At 43.2% G+C, this 25,600-nt stretch overlaps 1 protein-coding gene across 2 annotated transcripts in view; it reads right to left on the bottom strand.

Annotated features, from left to right (window-relative positions):
- Nucleotides 1-25,600, bottom strand: part of LOC140209997 (monocarboxylate transporter 1-like) — a 59,359-nt gene that overhangs the window by 15,618 nt on the left and 18,141 nt on the right. For both annotated transcript variants that reach the window (XM_072278715.1, XM_072278716.1), the window contains exon 2: nt 20,988-21,238. In XM_072278715.1, the coding sequence (XP_072134816.1) occupies nt 20,988-21,204 (217 nt within the window). In that variant the 5' untranslated portion in view covers nt 21,205-21,238. The remainder of the gene's footprint in view (nt 1-20,987; nt 21,239-25,600) is intronic.

The following is a 25,600-nucleotide window of genomic DNA, read 5'->3' as shown; positions in this document are numbered from 1 at the left end:
ACTGTACTCTTCTGGCAGCTTTTACACTTTATTCTGCATTGTTATTGTTTAATGTTATTCTTGCTCATTTTACCATGTAATGATTTGATCTGTGTGAATAGTACACAAGGCAAGCTTTTCACAGTTTCTAGATACGCGTGGCAATATTAAACTATTGCCAATATTATTCTGTACTTGTCGGAATCCCCTGCTCCACCTAAGCTGCTCACATGTGCCAGTTGAAGCTGAAAATAAGTGCTGGAGCCAACAGACTTGGTGTGTTTTTGTGGCTCCATTTCAACTTAATACGATTAACAAACACAGCCTCTGACAAAACCTACAGTTAATTAGATTAACTGCATACAAGAAATGAAAACATGATTCACCTCAGTAACCCTGGTCTCAACTTTGCTGTAACATTCATTTGCCCCATCTGTTAGACAATATTCAGGAGTTATGTGAGTATAGCAGGTATTAATTCAAGCAAGAGCCAGTCTTCAATTCTGATGTAAATGGCAAGCAATAATCAGTCTGAAGTTAAAAGGACAGCTTTGGAAACACAACACGAGGAAATCTGCAGATGCTGGAATTTCAAGCTACACACATAAAAGTTGCTGGTGAATGCAGCAGGCCAGGTAGCATCTCTAGGAAGAGGTACAGTCGACGTTTCGGGCCGAGACCCTTCGTCAGGACTAACTGAAAGAAGAGCTAGTAATAGATTTGAAAGTGGGAGGGGGAGGGGGAGATCGGAAATGATAGGAGAAGACAGGAGGGGGAGGGAAGGAGCCAAGGGCTGGACAGTTGATTGGCAAAAGGGATATTTAGAGGATCATTGGACAGGAGGCCTAGGGAGAAAGAAAAGGGGGAGGGGGAAGCCCAGAGGATGGGCAAGGAGTATAGTGAGAGGGAGAGAGAGAGAAAAAGGAGAGAGGGAAAAAGCATATATATATAATAAATAAATAACGGATGGGGTACGAGGGGGAGGTGGGGCATTAATGTAAGTTAGGGAAGTCAGTGTTTATGTCCTCAGGTTGGAGGCTACCCAGACGGAATATAAGGTGTTGTTCCTCCAACCTGAGTGTGGCTTCATCTTGACAGTAGAGGAGGTCATGGATAGACATATCAGAATGGGAATGGGACGTGGAATTAAAGTGTGTGGCCACTGGGAGATCCTGCTTTCTCTGGCAGACAGAGTGTAGGTGTTCAGCGAAACAGTCTCCCAGTCTGCATCGGGTCTTGCCAATATATAGAAGGCCGCATCAGGAGAACCGGACGCAGTATATCACCCCAGTCGACTCACAGGTGAAGTGTCGCCTCACCTGGAAGGACTGTCTAGGGCCCTGAATGGTAGTGAGGCAGGAAGTGTAAGGGCATGTGTAGCACTTGTAGCTTTGCAAACAAACAGCTCTGTCAAAAGGGCATAGACTGCTGGCCCACACCAGGGGACTAGCTGTAAGGAGATCAAAGTTACTGGTGAACACAGCAGGCCAGGCATTATCTCAAGGAAGAGGTACAGTCGACGTTTCAGGCCGAGCCCCTTCGTCAGGACTAACTGAAGGAGGAGCTAGTAAGAGATTTGAAAGTGGGAGGGGGAAGGGGAGATCCAAAATGATAGGAGAAGACAGGAGGGGGAGGGATGGAGCCAAGGGCCGGACAGGTGATTGGCAAAAGGGATATGAGAGGATCATGGGACAGGAGGCCCAGGGAGAAGGAAAAGGGGGAGGGGGGGAAAAACTCAGAGGATCCTTTTGCCAATCACCTGTCCAGCTCTTGGCTCCATCCCTCCCCCTCCTGTCTTCTCCTATCATTTTGGATCTCCCCCTCCCCCTCCCACTTTCAAATCTCTTACTCACTCTTCCTTCAGTTAGTCCTGACGAAGGGTCTCGGCCTGAAACATCGACTGTACCTCTTCCTAGAGATGCTGCCCGGCCTGCTGCGTTCACCAGCAACTCTGATGTGTGCTGCTTGAATTTCCAGCATCTGCAGAATTCCTCGTGTTTGAGCTGTAAGGAGATATGGTTTGCAAAATGAAGTGACCGTGAGACTTTCATGACTGCATCAATCAAGTGTAACACAACATAATAATAGGTTAGGTTCACTGGCCTACGATCAAATCAGTTAACACTGGTTTGCACCATTATGACTTGAGTTCAAACTGGCAGACCAAACTGATGTTGTCACTTAACGTATCAAACTTGGTGACGGGGTATCGTTGATCTATCAGTCGTTGGATATTTGTGTACTCAGAATCAGTCCTAAACAACATTAACTTGAGTAATGCAAACAATTTTATGTTTTTATTTACTGAGATACAGCATGGAATAGGCCCTTCTGGTCCTTCAAGCCGTGCTGCCCAGCAGTCCCTTGATTTAACCCCAGCCTAATCACGGGACAATTTACAATGACCAATTAACCTCCCAACCGGTACATCTTTGGACTGCGGGAGGACACCAGAGCACCTGGTGGAAACCCATACAGTCACGGGGAGAACAGTCAACGGCAGGAACTGAACTCTGATCGCCGGTACTGTACCGTGCTGTCTTAATGTGCTGGAGGAGCTCAGCAGGTCAGGCAGTATCTCTAGATGGGAATAAACAGTCGACATTTTGAGCCGAGACCCTTCATCAGGACTGGAAAGGAAGGGGAAGGAAGTCAGAGTAAGAAGGTGGGGGGAAGAGAGAAAGAAGTACAAGGAGGTGGGTAACAGGTCAAACTGGGAGAGGAGAGGGAGGTGAAGTAAAGAGCTGGGAAGTTGATTAGTGGAAGAGATAAGGAGCTGGAGAAGAAGGAACCTGATAACAGGACAGAACACCATGGAAGAAAGTGAAGGGAGAGGAGTACCAGAGGGAGGTGATGGGCAGGTAAGAAGAGAAAGTTTGAGAGAGAAACGAGAATGGGGAATGGGAAGGTGGGGGGGGGGGTAATTACTGGAAGTTCAAGAAATCAATTAATTCGTTATGAAATACTTTGTCCCAGCAAAAGTGGTTGAACATTCAGGTGTCTCCCACTGTAGAGATTCAAGATTCAGGATTGCTTAATGTCATTTCCAGTACACAAGTGTAAAAGGGAACAAAATAAATGTTACCCTGGATATGATGCAACACAAAACAAAAACAATAAATATAGATTACGTACATAGATTGATTGTAAAGTATGTCCATAAAGTGACTCTAGGCACAGGAGCGTCTGTACATAAAGGGACTCTGATAGGAAATGAAGAAGTATCTTTTGGTGGGGTGTAGTGGAGTGGGTTACTGGGTGGAGGTGTTGATCAGCCTTTCTGCTGGGAAAGTAACCGTTTTTGAGTCTAGTAGTCCTGGTGTAGTCATCACGTAGCCTCCTCCCCGATGAGCAGGGTGGGTGGGATTGTTCATGATCTTGCTTGCCTTTTTCTGGCACGTTTCTGTATATATATGTCTTTGATGGCAGGGAGGTTGGAGCTGGTGATGCACGGGCAGTTTTAACTACCTGTTGTAGAACCTTCCTGTCTGCTGCAGTGCAGATTCTGTACCATGCAGTGAAGCTGCTACTGCGCATCTGTCAAAGGATGTGAGTGCAGATATGCCAATGTAATTCAAAGGAAACATTGCCAACCCAAAATATTGAAGTAAACAACGTCATTGTAACCATTGAGATTGTATTGAATCACCTACTGTTACTTTTAATCTTAAGGGTATAAAAACGTGATGCACTTTGTGTTTGAGAGACTCTACACCAAGAGGATCTCCAAAAGAATGCCTGGTTGTATCAGCAGCTTAGGTATCTCTCCAGTGACTTAGATCACAGTCACAACATCACCCTCTTTGCTATCTAATTCTGAATTATTTTCTTACTATCTCAGTTTTAGTGAAATTGAGACATGAAACATTAATTCTCTTGCTCTTTTCATAGATGCAGAGTGTTTCAGGTTTTTTCTAGGTCTTTTATTCCAGATTTATTTGATTTTCATCAGAAGTCGAAACAGTGTGCAATTTCAAGTTCCCAGGTGTCAATATCGCTGAGGATCTATCCTGGACCCAAATATCGATGCAGCTACAAAGAAGGCACGACAGCAGCTATATTTTATTAGGGGTCTGCAAAGATTTCGTTTGTCACCAAAGACACGAGCAAATTTCTATAGCTGTACTGCAGAAAGTATTCTAACTGGCTGCATCACCATTTGGTATGGGGGTGAGGTTCAACTGCATAGAATCAAAATAAGATGCAGAGAGTTGTAAAATTAGTCAGCTCCATCATGGGCCTCTGTAGTATCCAGAACATCTTCAAGGAGCAGTACATCATTAAGGACCCCCATCACTCAGGACATGCCTTGTTCTCATTGCTACCATCAGGTAGGAGATACTGAAGCCGAAAGGCACACACTCAGTGATTCAGGAACAGCTTCTTCCCCTCTGTCATTAAATTTCTGAATGGATGAATGGATATTGAACCCACTTTTTTATTTCTATTTTTGCAGCACCTACTATATATATATATATATATATATACACACACATACATACACACACACTTACTGTAATTAACGTTCTTTTCTATTATAATGTATTGGATTGTATCGCTGTCGCAAAGACAGCAAATTTCAAGATATATTCCTGCGTTGTGAAACCTGATTCTGATTCTGAAGTGAGGTAGCAAAAGCTTAAAGCAAAAAAAAACACAAAGGGTTTCTTGTTCACAAAACTAGACTCACAATGGACCTCTAAACTTCACAGCTGCTTTATTCAAATTTTATTAAATGGTCATGAACCACATGCTAAACTACCAGATTATCTACAATAGCCTAGGTTAGGTGTAGTATTCTCATCTTTCAGGCTAATGGCTGTGGGTTCAAACCTCAGTATTAAGATTTGAACACAAAGCCTGGCTGTCATTTCTAGCACAGTACTGAGGATCAGTGACACTGTCAGAGATCACCTGTAAGGTTTTAGACAACATGTATATAAGATGTCCAACATTATTATATTGAAGGAGGATCAGTTTTCACCCACATCCCCTCAAATGACATCACAACCTGCAGGAGGTTTGCTCAACGTTTCACCTGCTATTGCATGACCTAATCATAGATGCTGGTTCTTTGGCTACAGAGCACAATAGAGCACTTCAAATAAAGTACTTCTTCATTGAACTGTAAGGAAAGTGTATTCCTGTTAGATTTACACTACTTCTCAGCATGGATCCTTGGATCTCCCACAGAAGTTGGGGCCAGCAAATCCCCTAAAAAATTCCAAACCCATTACTCTCATTGTCACTCGTGGAAAATAACCGTGTGAAGAATACACTCAAGTGACCACTTTATTTGCACCATTCTCTGTAAACGCCAGAGATTGTTGTGCGTGAAAATCGCAGATCAGCAGTTTCTGAGATACTCAAATCTGGCACAAACAACCTTTCCACAGTCACGGTCACTTTTCTTCCACATTCTGATGTTTGGTCTGAACAACAACTGAACCTATTGACCATGTTTGCGTGCCTTTGTGCATTGCATTATTGCAACAAGATTGGCTGATTAGATATGTGCATTAACGTCTACCTAATAAGGTGTTGATTTACATACACCACTTCCCAGATACTTTGATCTCCCACTGAAGTTAGAGCCAGAGAATCCTTTAAAAACACCCAAGCCCATGACACTTAGTGTCACGAGTGTGAAGAATAGGCTGCCAGGAGTCTGCGACAATAGCCAGTGCTCTCAAGATTTAAACTGCATCTATAGAGCCCCTCAAACATAGGAGAGTGCTAGACAATCCTTCAGACTTGCTTCTATTGTGCTACTGTGGGCTTTCTAGGTGGTCAATGAGGGAATAATGGATTAACAGGGTTAATTCTACAGATGGAACAGGGCAGGCGAGTGTAATTTGTGAAGGGGCATGCTGCTTCCACCATTGTGAAGGATTTACACCGGGATCCATGACACCAGCCCATACCTTCCTTCTCTACTTGAAGCCATCATGGGGCCTGACGCCCTCAGGAGTCTGTGGGAATGCCACAGATCATTTAAAGATTAAAGATGAGCTTTGTCACATGTACATTGAAGCATACAGTGAAACGCATCATTTGCGTCAACAGACAACACAATCTGAGGACGGGATGGGGTGGGGGGGGGTCTGTTTGCAAGTGTCACCATGCTTCCAGGCCAAGGTATCATGGCCACAACTTCCTAACTGTAAACCCACGTCTGCGGAATGTGGGAGGAAACCCACATAGTCACAGGGAGAAGGCGCAGACAGCAGCAGGAATTAACCACTGACCTTTCAATCGTTTGGTGCTGTGAGGAGGTGTGGGGGAGAGAGAAGAAAAATCAATATTTACACTTACTAGGGATTTATAACGGTGACACAGTGATGCAGCAGATGGTGCTGCTGTCTCACATCTCCAGTGAGCCTTGGTTCAACTCTGACCTCTGGTGCTGCCTGCGTGGAGTTTGCAAATCCTCCCTATGACCACACGAGTTTCCGTCAGCCGCTCCAGTTTCTTCCCAAAAACATGTTTATTAGCAGATAATTAGCTCCTGTGAAATATCCTTTTAAAATGTCAAGAGAATCACGATGGAGCTATGAGAGACAGCATTTACAGGGAAATAAGTGAGAGGCTGATGTTGTTAGGATTGCTCTGAGAACTTGGCCTATACTCAAGGGCCTTCTGTGTGTCATAATAAATACATGACACTTTGCTGATTGATGCTTGCTCCTTTGAGATCCATACCTGGTTGTATGGACTAAAACTGCATGAAATGCTGGGTTCGAAAGCGGCCCCTGAAGACCAGGTACCATCTCTCTCTCTTATCACATCACCACAACAATTTAACTCAGCATACAGTCCTCAAAACATAGGCCTGCATCTGCCTTGTTCAAATGGTCTTGTCCCTCATTTATTCCAGCACCACTCACAAGGTCAAAGATCAGCCTATCAACCCCGTGAGGCAAGAAGACATGGAACAGCAGTCAGCTCACTTCCCTTTAGCTCAGAAGGTTGAGGGTTCAAGTCCCCCTGAAGAGTTTGAAACACAAATAATCTAGATTGATGCTCCTGAAGCGATTCTGTTGAGAGGAGCTACAGTATATTTCACAGAATGATGGTAGCACTGAAGAGGGCCATTTATCCTGTTAAGTCTCTAACACCTCTATGTAACAACTTGTCCCTCTCTCCAAGGCTTTGCTAACTTGTTCCTTTCTCAGCTCCATGTTGAACATGATGATTGAATCTTCCTCCATTATCATGCCCAACTAAACTCCATTCATGTTACATTTAATTCCTTTGCTGGTCTCCATTATTTAATGCCCTCTAATTCTTAACTCCCCACCCAACAAAAAATTCTCTCTATCTACCTATATCCTTCGTGATTGTAAACACCTCTATCAGATCTCCTCACAATTTCCTCTGTTCTGAGGGCAACCACCCTAGCGTTCCTCTTCTAGCTATATAATTAAGATCAATAGTCAGTTTGGTGGGCACGTGCCCAAGTGGTTAAGGCATTGGACTAGCGACCTGAAGGTCGTGAGTTTGAGCCCCAGCCAAGGTAATGTGTTGTGTCCTTGAGCAAGGCACTTAATCACACATTGCTCTGCGATGACACTGGTGCCAAGCTGTATGGGTCCTAATGCCCTTCCCTTGGACAATATTGGTGTCGTGGAGAGGGGAGACTTGCAGCATGGGCAACTGCTGGTCTTCCATACAACCTTGCCCAGGCCTGCGCCTTGGAGAGTGAAGACTTTCCAGGTGCAGATCTATGGTCTCGCAAGACTAACGGATGCCTGAAATAAATAGTCAGTTTGGAAAATTATTAGAATGGGACTGGCTGGAGGTCAGAGGAGGGCTTCTATCTTTCTTCCCACATAGAACCGGACTGCCTCAAAAAGTCAGTCCCTGTATATATTATGATGCTCTCTTTTGCATAAAAACAACCCTTCACATTTAAAAAATACAAGAAAGTTCTTTGATTTTATTTGACATAAACAACACATTTCATTGTATGTTTCATTTTTACGACAAATAAAGCTAACTTTTAATCTTTAATTTTTATCCTTGACTTTTTTGGGCCTCATCTCCTCTTCTGTTGTAGTTTCCCATAGCCCTGACTAGTGACAACTAGTGACCTGAAACTCAATCATTCAAAGCTCACCTACCTCCTCTTTAACTACCTTCTATGATCCAACCTCAAGAGAATTCCACAGATTCATGACTCCCTGAATAAATACCTTTGGATCTCAGTTTTAAATTACCTCCCCCTTTATCGTGTAACTTTGTTTGAGACTCTCTTCCTAAGAAAGGATTAAAATAAACAGATATTAAAAGAATGTTTTGATTAGCTTGAGAAACCTCTCTATATGTTTTCTAAAGTCAGAGTTAGGGTTAACATGTTCACACAAATTATTTTGCCATTTATCAGGGTAGGTGAGTCATGGTGGACAACTGCAATGTCACCAATTCTGGCTCCACATGTGACTTAACTCTCCTCTTACAACAAGATTTGGGGAAAATCTTAAAAAGCCTCTGGTGCTTTATGGGAAAAAAAGGAGTCCTCCCAAGATCTCCTGCTAATAGTTTCCTAAAAAAATCAGAATATTTGTCTCATTTTCTTTGCAAACTCTGTGGACCATTTGTTGTCTTGACACAAAGTTTTCTCATTTCTTTATTAACCCTTCCCATCTCTCCCTCATTTTTTTAAGATGGTCCTTGAAATCGAGTTTCAGGTCACTAGTTGTCATATCTCCTCCTGCCTAATGTCAAATTTTATTTGATAAATTGTTCATGTGAAGCACCTTGGAATGCTTTACATTGTTAGAAGTGCCATATAAATGTAAATTGTTATTGGGCTCTCATTGCAAACGCTATATATGATCAGGATGAAGAGACAATTTAGATTGTGCTAGCTGCATACGTGAATGATGAGCACGTGTGATAAGTGCCCAGGAATATCTGTGAGTTTGAGAGTTCAGGGCCTCACTAGAGGCCCTGAGGCAGTCTGGCCTGGGTTTGGGGCCTGTCTGTGTGTGAGGTTGGGAAAGGGGCTCGTTTTGCTGCTGGAATCTTGTTCTGCTCTGAGGTCACTGTTGCTGACTGTGTTGTCCTGCTGAACACTGTGTGCATGCTAGGTTGATGCAGGAATGTGTAGCGACACTTGGAGACTGCTCTCAGCACATCCTTGGGTGTGTTGTGAACACAAATGACACATTTCACTATATGTTTTGATATACATGTGATAAAAAAAATCTAATTATGAATATCAAAGTAGGATGTAGTGTGAAACTTGAGAGATTATCTTGTATCCCTTTCACTCTCATGAACTAATTTGACTTCCCTTTAATTCATCTGCTATTTGCTAGAACCATTCCTTTTTAAGGTCAATGTTCCTATGTTCCTCATCCTAATTACTGTGTAAGATTGTCTGATGTCCTGATCTGATTAATTGGCGATCATTATATTGACGACACGGAGTTTTAGACCACCACAGATGTCTACCTATTTAACCTTTCATTAGGTCACTTCTTCACATCTCCTCCTGAAAAAAAAGAGCTTTTGCCCTTTGTGTTTTGCTACAAGCTCCCAGATCTTTGTGAATCTTCTTTAGACTGTTAAATTCAATGCAGTCCATCCGACGATCCATCACCAAAGGCCAGGGTGCTTAAAGAGCTTCCTAATTGCACACAACCCACTTAGAAAGCCATAATTCTCAAATTAAAGCCAGATATACTTTAAAGAGCAGGGAATCTGTGGGCGATTAGAAAGAGCCTAAGACTGGTGGTCAATAATCAATTGACAGGAGGAGGAAATTGGAGAGAGCGCTTAAGTGATTTATTTCTAATTAATGAGAAGCTAATGCAGGGAAGGAAGCATGACTGGGTATATCAGTGGTGTGAAAAGCTAATTCGAGTGCCCTGGATAAACACAGGTACAGGAAGTGTCATTAACTGGAGGCTTTGCGGCCACCCTTAAGGCTGAGTGTTGTTTCGTTAGCACAGCCCAGGAGCTGGTCACCTTGATACTCAGAAGAATGCAGATGGGACAGTATTTCTGCCTGACAGAAATGGATGAAGTATATTCCAGGAGCCTCATTCTCATCCAATTCCAAGGAAATTTTACTCCCTCAGCAGAATTCAATTCAGAAAATTGAAGGAGAGTATTCCCCTGAGAAGCTCAGCCACATGAATCCATATGACCACCACTTGCAGAATTAGGCCATTCAACCCATCAAGTGTGCTCTGCCATTCGATCATGGCCTATTTATGTATCTCTCAACCCCATTCTCTGGCTGTCTCCCAATACACTTTTTGGCCTTAGTAAACTCACAATGACTTGGTCTCCACAGTAATGAATTCCACAGATTTACCACCCTCCGGCTAAAGAACTTTCTCTTTATCCGAAAATGAGAGCAGCATTAATGGCTCAACAATGCACGAAGGGAGGAGAAAGGTCAAGAGAATCATACAGTGGTGCTAGGAAGTTTGTGAACCCTTTAGAATTTTCTCTATTTCTGCATAAATATGACCCAAAATGTGATCAATCTTCACACAAGTCCTAAAACTAGATAAAGAGAACCCAATTAAATAAATAACACAAAATAATACTATGTTTGTTCATTTAGATAACTGTAGGGTACGAACTAGAACGATTTTAGAACAACATACACAAAATACTGGAGGAACTCAGCAGGCCAGGCAGCATCTATGGAAAAAAGTACAGGCGACATTTCAGGACAAAACTCTTCAGCTGGACGGTTTTAAATTTCAGAGCACAATACTTCCCCTATATTTTCACATCAAATATTCCCAAGCAAAGTCTAGTGCATGTTCAAAATAGAGTAAGGGGCCCTTTGAATTGTCCCATCAAATATTCATCTAGTCCAAATGCAGTATAGTTCATCTCTAGCATTAGGGCTTGGAAACTGCACAAAACCACCGCCAAATGAAAAAATCCCATAAACTGCCAAATGTTTCCAATTTACTGTTCCAATAAAGTGTAAATGCTGTAAACAGAGAGGGAAAAAAAACAATTTCAATGGCTCTGTTTCTCATCAGCACAAGCTGGAAAGAAAACTGGTCCAAAATATTTCAGAAGTGGCATTCAGAGCAATTACTAGGGCCATCCAGCAGCAGAATGAATCAATCCTTCCAGCATTGCAGCTCCGAGAGAAAGAAATTATAGCACTGCAGTCTATACTGAGTTACCGCGTGTCAACTGTGGCTGAATGGAAATAACTGTGACAGAACTTTTGGATCCAAGTCACCCCCCCCCCCAGAGAATTGTTCACATTACATAATACCCTCAGACATTAAGTGCAACATCAGTCCACCTGCTCAGACTGATGCAAACTATTGCCTTGAATTATTTATTAAGTGGCTCAGAAAGTTCTCACCATCATTTTGTTCAATACTTCTCTCAATCAACATCGTTGAAACAGTTTACTTGCTCAATATCACATGCTGTTTGTCAACCTAATAGTGTACAATAGAGTCACTACACTTCCTAAAACACTGACGACACTTCAAAAAACTCTTTACTGGATGTAAAACACTTGGTATTTTCAGTTGATAAAAGGCTGAATCAAAAGGTTGAGACTTCCTTTCTATTGTCATATGCCACCACACTCTTATCAACGTAAAGTACTTTGAAACAGATTGTTTTACAAATATAAGTATTTTCTTTAATTCAGCAACTAGACCAAAGAAAACACAAACAGTCAAAGTTCAAAAGTAAATTTATTATCAAAGTACACACATGTCACTATAGTTTAGTTTCAAAAAAACAATTTCTTCCCTTCTGCAATTAAGGGCCCTCAGGGGAAGCATAACTTTCTCTGTGGACATAACACAGCAGGCAACCCATGTCCAGTTCTTCTGTTTGCCAGACTGGCAACTAATTGTCCTTCCAGTCACGCTGTACCAGTATGACCTATTCACAAAATAAAGAAGACTGATCTGGTCTGCCTAATTACCACCTCAGTGATAAACTGTCGGTAATCAGCAAAGGGACAGAAGCCATCATCAGTACTCACTCACCAATAACCTTCCAGCTATTTCCGGTTAAACATCCGGATTAGGATGCTGCTACTGAAGATGAGCAACAGCTTACTGGCGGTTCATAGAGCAAGAAATAAAACTAAATACTTTAGTAATAACTTTTTTCCAGTGGAAAATTGTGGTAAACTACCATTGCAAACAATGAAGAGGCGAGCGAAGGCGAGGCTATACCAAGGGTCGAGGCATGCCCGAGGAGAAGTAGTCAGACCGAAGCCACATTCGAGACAGAGATGGGGTGTGCGAAGCAGAGAAAAGTCAGAGCAGAGGAGTTTTGGAGCCCGGCCACCAAAATCCAGAGCAAGGTTTGATCAATCTAAGCACCGGGCCAATTTGGAAAGGTCGGATACAGGCCGGAACGTGGCAGTGGGCTCCGGCCCAGAGATCATCGAAGCAACAGGGCCCAGGTCCTAAAGTGAGGGACAAATCTCAAGGTTGTATAATTTATACATACATTGACAATAAATTATTTTGAACTTTTTGAATCTATTCAATAATACCTAGCTTCAGTTTTGCCAGGACAGCTTACCATCATATCTCATCACAGCCTTGGTTATCAATGCAACATTTAACCAATTGTGGCATCAAGTAGGAAACACCCCGAAGGCTGGAGTCATACTTCATACAAAGTAAGATGATTACGATTGTGGTGTGTCAAACATCCCAGCCCAAAGCATCACTGCAGGGGTTCCTTAGGGCAATGTTATAGGCCCAGCTATCATCACCAATAACCTTCCTTCCATCGTAAGATCTGAAGTGAAGATTTTCACAAATGGATGCACAAAATTAAATTTTATTTGTGACTTCTCAAGAAATTAAGGAGGCCCACTTACATGTGGCAAGATTTAGACAGGAGCTGAAAGGTGGCAAGTAATATTTACACTACAAAAGTGCCGTACAGTAGTTCTCTCCGATAAGAGAATTTAACCTCCCTCATTTCTTCTCATTTTTGGAGATACAGCACAGTGACAGGCCCTTCCAGCACAACACACCCGTGCCACTCAGTCACCCGAATAACCCACTTGTCTTCGGAATGCAGGAGGAAACCAGAGCACCCTGAGAAATTCCACATGGTCATGGGGAGAACGTCCAACCTCATTACAGACAGTGGCAGAACCGAACCTGGGCTGCTGGCACTGTAACATCACTAAACTAACTGCAACACTACCATGACACCCAAAGATATTACCACCATTAAATATCTCATATACAATATCCCGGGGTTGTCATTGACCAGAAACTCAGCTGGATCAGCCACCTATTTACCGTGGCTACAAGAGCAGGGAAAAGGCTGAGTATACAGTCATGGTTCAACAACTGACACCCCATTGCCCATTTTTCCATCTACAAGTTAGTGAGAGAGAGAGAGCCTGTTTGAGACATCTTAAGTGTTGGGATGGGCTGCATTCCTGGATGGACTCTCATGGTCTCTGGGGATTTGCTATTGTTTGCATGGTGAGTGGTGGGAGGTGGGAATGCTGGAGCAAGTTGGGGAAGGAGGTGGGGAGAGAGTTGATGCTTTTGCTGGAGCAAGTGTGGGGAGAGTTGATGTGTTTGCTGCTGCTTGTGCCTGGGAAGGGGAGGGGAGCTTTGGAGATGTCAACATTTTTCAGCATTCATTTTTTAGATGCTTTTTCTCTCTGTTTCATGGATGTCTGTGAAGAGTAAAAATTTCAGGTTGTATACTGTATACATTCTCTGATATTAAATGGAAGTATTGAACCACTGATGGCGTACTCTCCACTTGCCTGATCAGCGCAGAGCCAACAATTCACAAGAAGTTCAAAGTGATCCATGACAAAGCAATCACCCGAAGCATTCACTTCAGTCCCATCATGGATGAAGATACGCAGCATCCAAACCAGGACCACTAGACTCAAAAACAACGACTTCTCCCAAGCCGTCAGGCTGATCCACACCTCCACCCATTCACCTACCCCGCCACCTCTACATCCACATCATCTAGCATCACTTTATGTACATAAATCAGTCTGTGAATACAGCAGTTACGTATACGTTGTATTTTATAGGATTGCTTTTATATTTAGATTTATTGTGTTTATTTTGCCTGTTGTGTTCTTTATGCTGCATCGGATCTGGAGTAATAATTTATTTTGTTCTCCTTTACTTTTGTTTACTGAAGAATGACAATAAACGATCTTGGATCTTGAAGTGGCTACACACTGAAGATTTAAAATCAGCTTTATTTGTCACAAGTACTTCGAGCATATGGTTTGCTTCAACAACCAATACTCCAACTGCTTCCACTGTCAACACTGTATGCCCACAACTTACTAACCTTTCTTAACCCACCTAGCTTTGGACTGTGGGAAGAAACCAGAGCACCTGGAGGAAACTCATGTGGTCATGCGGAGAGTGCACAAACTCTTACAGACAACGGCAGGAATAGAAGTCAAATCAGTGATCATTGGCGCTATAACTGCGTTACCCTAACACCTACAAAATACACTGCAGTTACTTAGCCAGGGTACCACAACCTTAACCAAGAAGGTTAGAAGGGCTGAAGGCTCAGTTGAACACCGCTATCTGCAGATTCCCTCCTATGATCATGACTTAGGAATGCACCATCATCTCACTCTAGGGTCTCCTTTTCCAACAGCACTGCAGGAGAATCTGCCCAGGACTGCAGAGGTTCATAAAGCTGACTAATCACCACCTTCTAAAGGGCAACTTAGGATGGGCAACAAACACTGGCCTTGCTGGTGATAGCCAGGGACCAAAAATGAATACAAAAGCCATTGGAGAGGCATAGAGAGGGGAAATACATGAAGGCAGCTTCATATACTGCTGCCACATCCTGTTGAACAGCGAGTAGCAGGAAGATCTGTGATAATGAAAACAGACCGTGGCATATCTACACAGAAAATGGCGATATGCCAGTCACAACTGTTACCAGAATCTAAGTCACATATCAACACAATTTCTTCAGAGGAATTAAATGAAGGACATTGTCAAACATAATTAAAAACTGGGGGTGGGGGGGTGGAAATTAGATCAGTAATGTATTTAAAGCGGTCTGGGGTCCGAAGTGTGACTGTGAACCTATTAGTAATCCCTTCTTCTTCTCCGGCTTGACTAAACCAACAGAAAGTGCAATCTGGATTCATTCCAAGGCTAGCATGATCCGAGATTTGTTTGGAATAACTTTAAGTGCATTAAGTAGCTTAGGGCCTCCTGTTAGAAAGTCAAAGTGTTGTACAGCGCAGAAATAGGCCTTCAGCATATCACTTACGTGCCAACTATTAATGTTAATGTAGCCATGGTAATGCTGTTAAATAGTTCTGTTCCCCTCCATTCTAACCATGTTCTAGCAGAGTGCCACTGAGAGTATCCCGACCAGCTGTATTACCGTCTGCTATGGGAAATACAAGGCATCCGACCAAAAGACCATGCAACAGATTGTGAGGACTGCTGAAAGAATCATCAGGGTTTCTCTCCTTCTTATCCAGGACACATGTCAGCAGCACGGCCCTCAACATTGTCAAGGATCCCCCCCTCCCCCATCTGTCCCACAATCTCTTTGACCACCTGCCGTCGGGCAGAAGGTACCGCAGTACAAGAACAAGACCTGTTAGGACAAGAAACAGCTGCTTCCCCCAGGCTGTGAGACTTCTGAATACCCTGCTACCACCCCGTACACATCATTCAGAACAGTGCCAGTAACAGCATACTGTTGCATATCTAACCATATGCAGTTTATGTCAACTTGTACATCTATGAAACACTTTTTTAAAATCTGTTAATATTATTGTGGTAGTATTATTTGATGCACTGAATGTGATGTATGCACTGTGTTTTGCACTTTGGTCCCAGAGGAACTGTGTTTCATTTAGTTGTGTACGTGTGGATGGTTGAATGACAATAAACTTGAATTTGAACTTGTTGAATCTTTTGTCGGCAGCGTTCCTGCACTATTCGTTCTCCATCTCTTCCCGTGACTCAACAGTAAGTCCTTTACTCCGTCGTCCAATCCAGAACATGTCATTTGCTCTGTCAGAAATCTCTCCTGAGCCAAAAGCCAGTATTCTGATACTGCAAATCTCTCAGTTTAGAGATGACTAGGTTTCCTTAGAGTAAGAAAGTGAGCAGATTACCGTAAATATATTTTTTTAAAAATCATTGCATAAGCCTCAGCTGAAAAACTGTGTCTAATTCTAGGCTCCACACCTTGGGGAGAATTTCAAGAGCTTGATAAGGACCTACAGGTCTACTAAAAGGTAGATTGAGATGGTAAGGTGGGAAATGGCAAACCATTATTCAGAACGTAAAGTATTTTAACTAAATAGCTAATTTCTCATCGGGACAGACACCAGGAAAATAGGCTCTTGAGCTCACTGCATTTACATCAACCATAAACCACCCCTTTTCTCCCATTCAACAATTATCCTATTTTTATTCTTGTCACTTTCTCAACTCTCAATGGATTATTTATTTATTTCTTGAGATACAGCACAAAATAGGCCCTTTTGGCCCCTCAAGCCACACCGCTCAGCAATCCCGATTTAATCCTAGCTTAATCACCAGACAATTCACAATGACCAATTAACCTACTGACCAGTACATCTTGGGACTGTGGGAGGAAATCCATGCGGTCATGGGGAGAACATACAAACTCCTTCCAGGCAGCGGTGGGAATTAAACTCAGGTCGCCTGTACTGTAAAGTGTCCTAACCACGACACTACCCTGCTGCCCACAATTATACCATCCCCCTACACAGAAGGAGGCAACCCGCAGACGTTTGGGATGTAATCACCAAACATAGGACCCTGGGAGAAAATGCATCCCTCTACTACTGGATCTTTAACTTCCTGACCGACAGACTACAATCAATACAAATAGGCAGCAACACCTCCACAACAATTATTCTAAACTGTGGTGCTCCAAGAGTTTTTATCATTTGCAGCCCCCCACCCTACTCCTTATGCACTCATGACTGCATTGTCACAACCACAGACGCTGCTGTGCAGTCTACGCGCCCGTGCGGGTAGGCTACAGAACAGGTTCAACGATCGTACTCGTGAGTGTGCATGCTCCAGCTAAATACTGTTTCATTATGGTGGCATTGAACTCCTTTCTTTTCGTTCTAGTCTTGTCAAGACTTGACCAAAAGCACAGCAACATTTACGCTCCTTGCTTACCCTCTTCCTTGTACAAGAAAGAGAATTACCGTTTCAACTGATGCCTTAAAAGGAATTTAGCATTTAGTTATTGCTTCCAGCTGCAGTGTTGACATTAACATTGAGTTTGAGAGTTTTGGTTAACAACCTTGTTGACATAGCATTTATTGTTTTTCTTTTCTCTTAAATTCTGCAGGAAGTCAATGAACTGTTGACCCACTTCAATGTCTCTCTCTCTGCACTTGGACCATATCCGAACACTTTGACATGCATGACCAGATTCTGCTCTAACTCCATCTACAAGTTTGTAGATGATACCATCATAGTGGGCTGAATCTCAACTAGCAATGAATTGGACTACATGAAGGAGGTAGAGAGGTTAGTGACATGGTGTCTAGACCTCTCCCTTAATGCCAACAGAACAAAAGAGCTGGGCATTGACTTCAAGATGCAAAGTGATATAAATGCTCCCAACATGAGTGAATATCACCAACAGCCTGCTCCAGTCCAACCACATAGGTATGATAGCCTGGAGAGGTCACCAACACCACTACTCTTCAGAAGGCTAAAGAAATTCCGCACGTCCACGTCAACCCTTACCATTTTCTATCGCTGCGCCATGGAAAACATCCTACCTGGAAGCATTACAGCTTGGTATGGGAACTGCTCTGCATGTGACTGCAAGAAACTGCAGAGAGTTGTGGAAACAGCTCAACACATCACAGAAACCAGCCTCCCTTCCGTGAAATGCCTCAGTAAAGCAGCAGCAGAACCAAAGACCCCATCCACCTTGGACACTCCTTCTTCTCACCTCTTCCTTTTGAGCAAAAGGTACAAAACCCTGAAAGTGCCTGCCACCAAGCTCAAGGACAGTTTCTATCTGGCTGTAACGTCTATTACATAGTTCCCTAGTACAATGTTGGATCTTGACCTCACAATCTAACTTGTTATGATCTTGCACCTTATTGTTTCCCTGTATCTGTATTACTTCATTCTGCATTGTTTTTGTGCTACCTTGTTCTACCTCAAAGCACTGAATTGATCTGTATAACAGTATGCAAGACAAGCTTTTCACTGTATCTTGATACATTTGACAATAATAAATCAATTCCAATGTGGGAGAAAGCCAGAACGTCCAGAAAATCGCGTGTTTAACAGGCAAATTCCGTACAGTCAGCACACCACACAGAATATTCCACGGTATGAGTGGTTTCTTACACTACAGTGCTGTACAGTGTCTGTACCACAATAATGATGGATAATCATTAGAATGTGATAGGGCAAAACTCAACAAGCCATCCCTGTACCTGGACTACTCAACAACACCACAGCACATTTTTAATTGAAAGGTGAAAGTCAATCATTCTACTCTGATTTTGCTTGCAGCATACATGGGCAGTGGTTCACAGGACTTTGCAACCAGAGGTTCTGGAACAAAAGTCCTACTTTTCTGTTGCCTGCTGGCTGTGCAAATGAGGCCAGCCAGTCAGTAGCACAAAAAGCAGGAAGTATCAGAGGGCAAGGCCAAACTTGGCTTCTGATTGGGGAAAACGGACAGCCCCCATCCCTTTTTCAGGCAACTAGACAAGCAAATGCATTCCTTTGGATTTCAAAGTGGCTGTTGGCCAATCAAAGCAAAAATCCACAGTTGACCATGTGTTTACAAGTTGAATCCAGTCCAGGTATTTATTGGTAATGCAAAAAGTATTTACAGGGCTTTACAAGGAAGAGCATGGATGATGTTTCCCCTTGGCTGCACTGTCCAGAAGCGCTGGTCAGTCTCACAATAAACACCGTACAGGTTTCAATGAGAAGCTTCATTTTGCAGAAGGTGGTGAATGTCTGACATTCACTACCCAAAGGAACAGTTGAGGCTTAGTTGCTGAGGTTGATAGATCCCAGGGATAGGACAAGCAAATGGTACTGAGGTAAAATCTTAGTCATGGTATTACTTAATGGCAAAAATGCATAAGGGACCACCCCTCCTTCAGTTTCTTATGCTCTCATGGAGCAGTGAAGGATCCACGAGTCCAAGAAAAATAATAGATTGATATTTAAGAAGCAAAGCATGTCCGCATTAGTGTTATTTATGACAGAATAGAGTGGATTTGCTCACAATTATACAACTATAGAGTCTTGGAGTCATAGGGCACAGAACAAGATCCATTTGTCCACCAACTCCGTGTTATTAAAATACAATGGGTTGGTGGCTCATCACTATTTGTGATCATCTGCCAACACTCACGCCAAGTTCTATGTAATATAAACAAATGCCAAGAACAAATGATTGTAATTATCTAGAGCACAGAGAAAGCTAATCCTGTTCTTGTAACAGCAGAGAAGGTTAAGCAAGAGTTAACAAAAGCATTCAAAACTGTGAAGAATTTTGTGAAGTATGTAAATATGACAGAAGTTTCAGTAAGCTGAAGGCATAGATTTAGAACAAATGGCAAAAGAAAACATAGATAATTAACTGGGAGAGCAATGGCCAAAAATACACCATGAACTGTTGTGGAGAAAGCAGATTTAATAGCTTCCTCAATAGGATATGGGATGTCTGTTGGAAAAGGGGAAATGTGCAGTGTTTAGGAGACAGAACAGCGGTGTGGGCTAAATTGCATAGCACTGAGAAAAGATAGGAATGGTCAAAAATTTGATCTAAGTTGAATGTACTGTAATTTTCAGAATCAAGCAGGTTCAGGTATAGCAGGGCTTCCCAACTTGGGATCCGCGGGCCCCTCGATTAATGGTAGGAGTCTATGGCATAAAACAAGATTGGGAGCCCCTGATATAGCGATGCACCTGGACCACAAGCATAAAGTCTCTGCCGGATATGACTCTATTTCTGCATGTAATGTGCATGTAATCCAGACTGATGGTCTGAGTGCAGTATGGAGATGTTGCAGAACTGACAAAGGTGCCCCTTTTAGATGAAATATTAAGCCCAACCCCAGATTATTTAACAAAAGACCCAGGGGTAGTTTCCCTGGCCTGTATTTATCCTTCATTCAGCATCACTTAAACCTCAAAGTTGCCAGTCCATAAGACATCGGAGCAGGATTGGGCCATTCGGCCCATCGAGACTGCTGTGTTATTCCATCAATGTAATTTATCACAATGCTCCTCCTGGAAGTTTGTTGTTGTTAACAAAAAAACAGATTGCAGTGTTTCCCATCTTACATATAGAGGAAAAAATACTTAGCTGAATGCAGCCAAAGGCTGAGATGGTGCAAGATGGATCAAGGACCGAAAATCAACTTTATTCACATGTATTAGGAAATTGCTGTGACGTGTTGGCGTGACATGCAACAAAAACAATAGCAGTCAACAATCAGAAAGAATAAAGAATTATATAAAAATAAATGTAGAGGTTAAAGGACGAATATGGAACAAGATGTGCCTAATACCAGCATGTACTTACAATGTAAACAGCATTATAAAAAGTGGTTTAAAGTGTTTGTAGAACAGTGCAGTGACTGAGGTAATATATAGAGGGGGTGGGGAGGGGGGGAACTAACTGGATGGCTGATCCAATTAACTGCCTGGAGGAAGAAACTTTTGAGATGGTGTGAAGTTTTTGCTTTAATAACACTACAGCGCTTTCTAGAAGGGGGCATTTGGTAAAGGTTGGGAGTGTCTACAATGATATTTCTGTGTCTTTGTCCCAGACACATACATATCGAGACTGCTACTAATGAGCTTTCTCTGCTGACCAGTCTGCTGTAGAATTGGTTTATTATGAGAGGATGCTCATAAATAATGGCTGACGTTAACTAATTATCATTCTAGGTGTTATCCAAATGCAAGTATATTTTGCAGGTCAGCCCCTGTATCCTCCCCTTTTTGCACACTCACCACCAGCGTACATCACCGCCAGCATTATGGAAGAGATCCAGGAAACCTGGCTGTCAGTGGAATTAAAGATCTCTTTGATTTCCTTGAAGAAGACCGTTATGGCTTTGGGAAAAGCGTAGGAGAAACCAATGGAGATAAAGGATCCGAACACCACGGCCCATCCCCATCCGCCATCTGGTGGGGTGTACTCCTGCGGTCCTCCAGCTGCAGGAGGCATCCTTGGACTTCAGTTGATGCCGGAGCTAAGATTACTGAAATGAAAAAAAACACACACACAGGCATTAACAAAATAAATAACAGCACGGAAATAAGAATTCAAGTAATGAAGTATCATCTACTCATTGTGGTGGAGAATACCAATGACAAAGAATGGCATCTCAGATACCTGGCGCATGAATATTGCAGATGAGATAAATTGGTTCACTACTGCCACATTTTTAAAAATGTATTCATTTGTGGGATGTGGGTGTCATCAGCTCAGCCAGCATTTATTGCCCATCCCTAGTTGCCCTTGAGAAGGTGGTGATGAGCTGCCTTGTGAACCGCTGCAGTCCCTGAGGTGTTTGTCAGGAAGGGAATTCTATGATTTTGACTCAGTGACAATGAAGGAATGGCAAAATGTTTCCGAAGTCAGGATGGTGAGTGACTTAGAGCGGGATTTCCAAGTGGTGGTGTTCCCAGGTAGCTGCTGTTCTCGTCCTTCTAGATCAGGGGTAGGCAACCTATGGCCCGCGGGCCAAATCCGGCCCACAAAGGTATTTTGACTGTCCCGCGAGCAAATATTGGGATACTATGCCTATCCAGCTCGCAAGCGATTTTTCCTTATTCTGAGTGTTTCACGCAACCACACTAATGGACATGCATGGCATCTTGTTACACTGGCCCCAGGTTCCATTTTGTTCCAAACCAAACACTGGCATATACAAATGACGGAAAGGCGGACTACCTTATTAATATGTATTAGATACTCTCCGCGGATGCGGAAAGATGGGATCGCTCAAATTTGTAAACAGAAACAGCGTCACTATATTTTAACAAGAAATCCACGCTAAATATCCCGATATTTACATGTGCTACGATACTTGTTGAATAACTCGCATTTCGAAATAAAATTGAAGAAAAAAATTCCAATGGCAATGTATGCAAAACGCAGGAAGGTAGACACTGAGTGCCGAAATTTCCAAGTCACTTTGACACTAGATTACTTCTTCATCGAGCAACCTGGGAAACTAGTTTGTCTCATTTGCCTAGAAAATGTTGCTGTGAAAAAGGTGGCAAATATCAGGCGACATTACGAGACCTGCCATAGTGGAAATTTTAACAAGTTTACTGGGCAAGCAAGGAAGGATGAAGTTGAGAGAATGAAGGCTAGATTCGGAAAACAAACGTCATTTTTTGCCAAGAAACACAGTGAAAATAAGGGAAATACCCTTGCCAGCTACGAAGTCTCAAAGCGTACTGTCTTAAAAAGTGGACACCGCATCAGAAATTTTTCAAATGGAATTGATTGAGATGCAGTGTGACGACATATTGAGATCGAAATTTCATTCTGAAGATGTGTCAGTGCTTGACTTCTATAGAAAATATATTCATCCAAGTGAGAAGTATCCTAACTTAGTGAACCATGCAAAATAGATGGCATCATTGTTTGGCAGCGCTTATCTGTGTGAGCAATTATTTTCACCAAGAACCATTTGAGAACAAGATTGACTGATGCCCATCTGGATAATGTCTTGCTCTTGGCATCAACAAGTCTGACACCCAATATTGAGAAGCTTTCAAGCAACAAACAGCATGAAGTTTCACATTGATTTATTGACTGTTTGCATTAGAATTTTCGTTTTTATTATACTTAATTTACCACCATTCAATGCATCATGTTCATACGTTTTATGTTTAAAGATTCTTTGTGTCCTTTTAATATATTCAAAATATGCCTTGATTGAAATAAATTGCAACTAAACTAAGTTCCTTGATTACTAATTGGCATCCTTGGTTAAGCACAAATGATTTTCTAGCATGCATTATTCATTAATCTGAGGCAAAACATAACTAGATGTATTTAAATGGATAATTCCCATATTTCAAGTTTTTATGGCACTTAGCTGGCCCACCGTCCGCTCATTAATACACGATCTGGCTCCCAGAGGCAAAAAGGTTGCCGACCCCTGTTCTAGATGGTAGTGGTTGTGGGTCTGGAAGGTGCTGCCTTAGGAACTTTGGTGTGTTTTTGCAGTGCATCTTGTAGATAGTACACACTGCTGCAACTGTTCGTTAATGATGGAGGGATTGCATGCTTGTGGTCTGTTCCCCACTCTCACCTCTTTACTTTTCTCACCTATCACCTCCCCCTGGGTCCTCTCCTCCTTTCCTTGCTCCAACGGTCCACTCTCCATCCAATCAGACTCTTCTCTCCAGCCCTTTACTTTTCCCACCCATCCAGCTTCACTTATCACCTTCTGGCTATCCTCCTTCCACTAACCCCCCCCCATCCTTTTTTATTCTGGCATCTTCCCCTTCCTTTTCAGTCCTAAAGAAGGGACTTAGCCCCATACGTCGACCGTTTATTCATTTCCATAGATGCGGCCTGACCAGTTGAGTTCCTCCAGATCTAATCAGTTCCCCTCTACCACCACCCTACTCCATCTAGCGGAATTAGTCCTTACTTTTAATAACTTCTCCTTTGGCTCCTCCCACTTCCTCCAAACTAAAGGTGTAGCTATGGGCACCCGCATGGGTCCTAGCTATGGCTGCCTTTTTGTTGGCTTTGTGGAACAATCTATGTTCCGAACCTATTCTGGTATCTGTCCCCCACTTTTCCTTCGCTACATCGACGACTGCATTGGCGCTGCTTCCTGCACGCATGCTGAGCTCGTTGACTTTATCAACTTTGTCTCCAACTTTCACCCTGCCCTCAAGTTTACCTGGTCCATTTCCGACACCTCCCTCCCCTTTCTAGATCTTTGTCTCTATCTCTGGAGACAGCTTATCCACTGATGTCTACTATAAGCCTACTGACTCTCACAGCTATCTGGACTATTCCTCTTCTCACCCTGTCTCTTGCAAAAATGCCATCCCCTACTTGCAATTCCTCCGTCTCCGCCGCATCTGCTCTCAGGATGAGGCTTTTCATTCCAGGACGAGGGAGATGTCCCCCTTTTTTAAAGAAAGGGGCTTCCCGTCCTCCAGTATCAACTCTGCTCTCAAACGCATCTCCCCCATTTCACACACATCTGCTCTCACTCCATCCTCCCGCCACCCCACTAGGAATAGGGTTCCCCTGGTCCTCACCTACCACCCCACCAGCCTCTGGGTCCAACATATTATTCTCTGTAACTTCCGCCACCTCCAACGGGATCCCACCACTAAGCACATCTTTCCCTCCCCACCTCTCTCTGCTTTCCGCAGGGATCGCTCCCCTCGCGACTCCCTTGTCCATTCGTCCCCCCCATCCCTCCCCACTGATCTCCCTCCTGGCACTTATCCTTGTAAGCGGAACAAGTGCTACACATGCCCTTACACTTCCTCCCTTACCACCATTCAGGGCCCCAGACAGTCCTTCCAGGTGAGGCGACACTTCACCTGTGAGTCGGCTGGGGTGATACACTGCGTCTGGTGCTCCCGATGTGGCCTTCTATATATTGGCGAGACGTAACACAGACTGGGAGACCGCTTTGCTGAACACCTACGCTCTGTCCGCCAGAGAAAGCAGGATCTCCCAGTGGCCACACATTTTAATTCCACATCCCATTCCCATTCTGACATGTCTATTCACCGCCTCCTCTACTGTAAAGATGAAGCCACACTCAGGTTGTAGGAACAACGCCTTATATTCCGTCTGGATAGCCTCCAACCTGATGGAATGAACATTAACTTCTCCAACTTCTGCTAATGCCCCACCTCCCCCTTGTACCCCATCCGTTATTTATTTTTATACACACGTTCTTTCTCTCACTCTCCTTTTTCTCCCTCTGTCCCTATGACTATACCCCTTGCCCATCCTCTGGGTTCCCCCCCCCCTTTTCCTACTCCCCGGACCTCCTGTCCCATGATCCTCTCATATCCCCTTTGCCAATCACCTGTCCAGCACTTGGCTCCATCCCTCCCCCTCCTGTCTCCTCCTATCATTTTGGATCTCCCCCTCCCCCTCCAACTTTCAAATCTCTTACTAACTCTTCCTTCAGCTAGTCCTGACAAAGGGTCTCAGCCTGAAACATCGACTGTACCTCTTCCTAGAGATGCTGCCTGGCCTGCTGCGCTCACCAGCAACTTTGATGCGTGTTGCTTGAATTTCCAGCATCTGCAGAATTCCTCTTGTTAGCATTTAGTTTGTGTTGCTTTGGGTTTCCAGTATCTGCAAAGTTCCTTGTGTATGACTTGGCTACCATTCATACAGATCAATTCATTCCAGCAGTGCATTGAGGTAGCACAAGATAAAACAATACAGAATGTAGAACAAAGTGTTAGTTACAGAGAAAGTGTAGTGCAGGTAGACAATAAGGTGCAAGGTACAGAGTAATCTGTGAGATTAAGAGTCTATCTTATTGTACCAGGGAACCATTCAACAGTCATAACAGTGGGTTAGAAGGCTTTTATCTTTTCTGTCCATTAGG

This window comes from Mobula birostris, chromosome 14 (assembly GCF_030028105.1).
Source record: "Mobula birostris isolate sMobBir1 chromosome 14, sMobBir1.hap1, whole genome shotgun sequence".
Classification (NCBI taxonomy): domain Eukaryota; kingdom Metazoa; phylum Chordata; class Chondrichthyes; order Myliobatiformes; family Myliobatidae; genus Mobula; species Mobula birostris.
The sequence above is the reverse complement of the archived record's forward strand: the minus strand, read 5'-3'. Positions and strand labels throughout refer to the sequence as shown.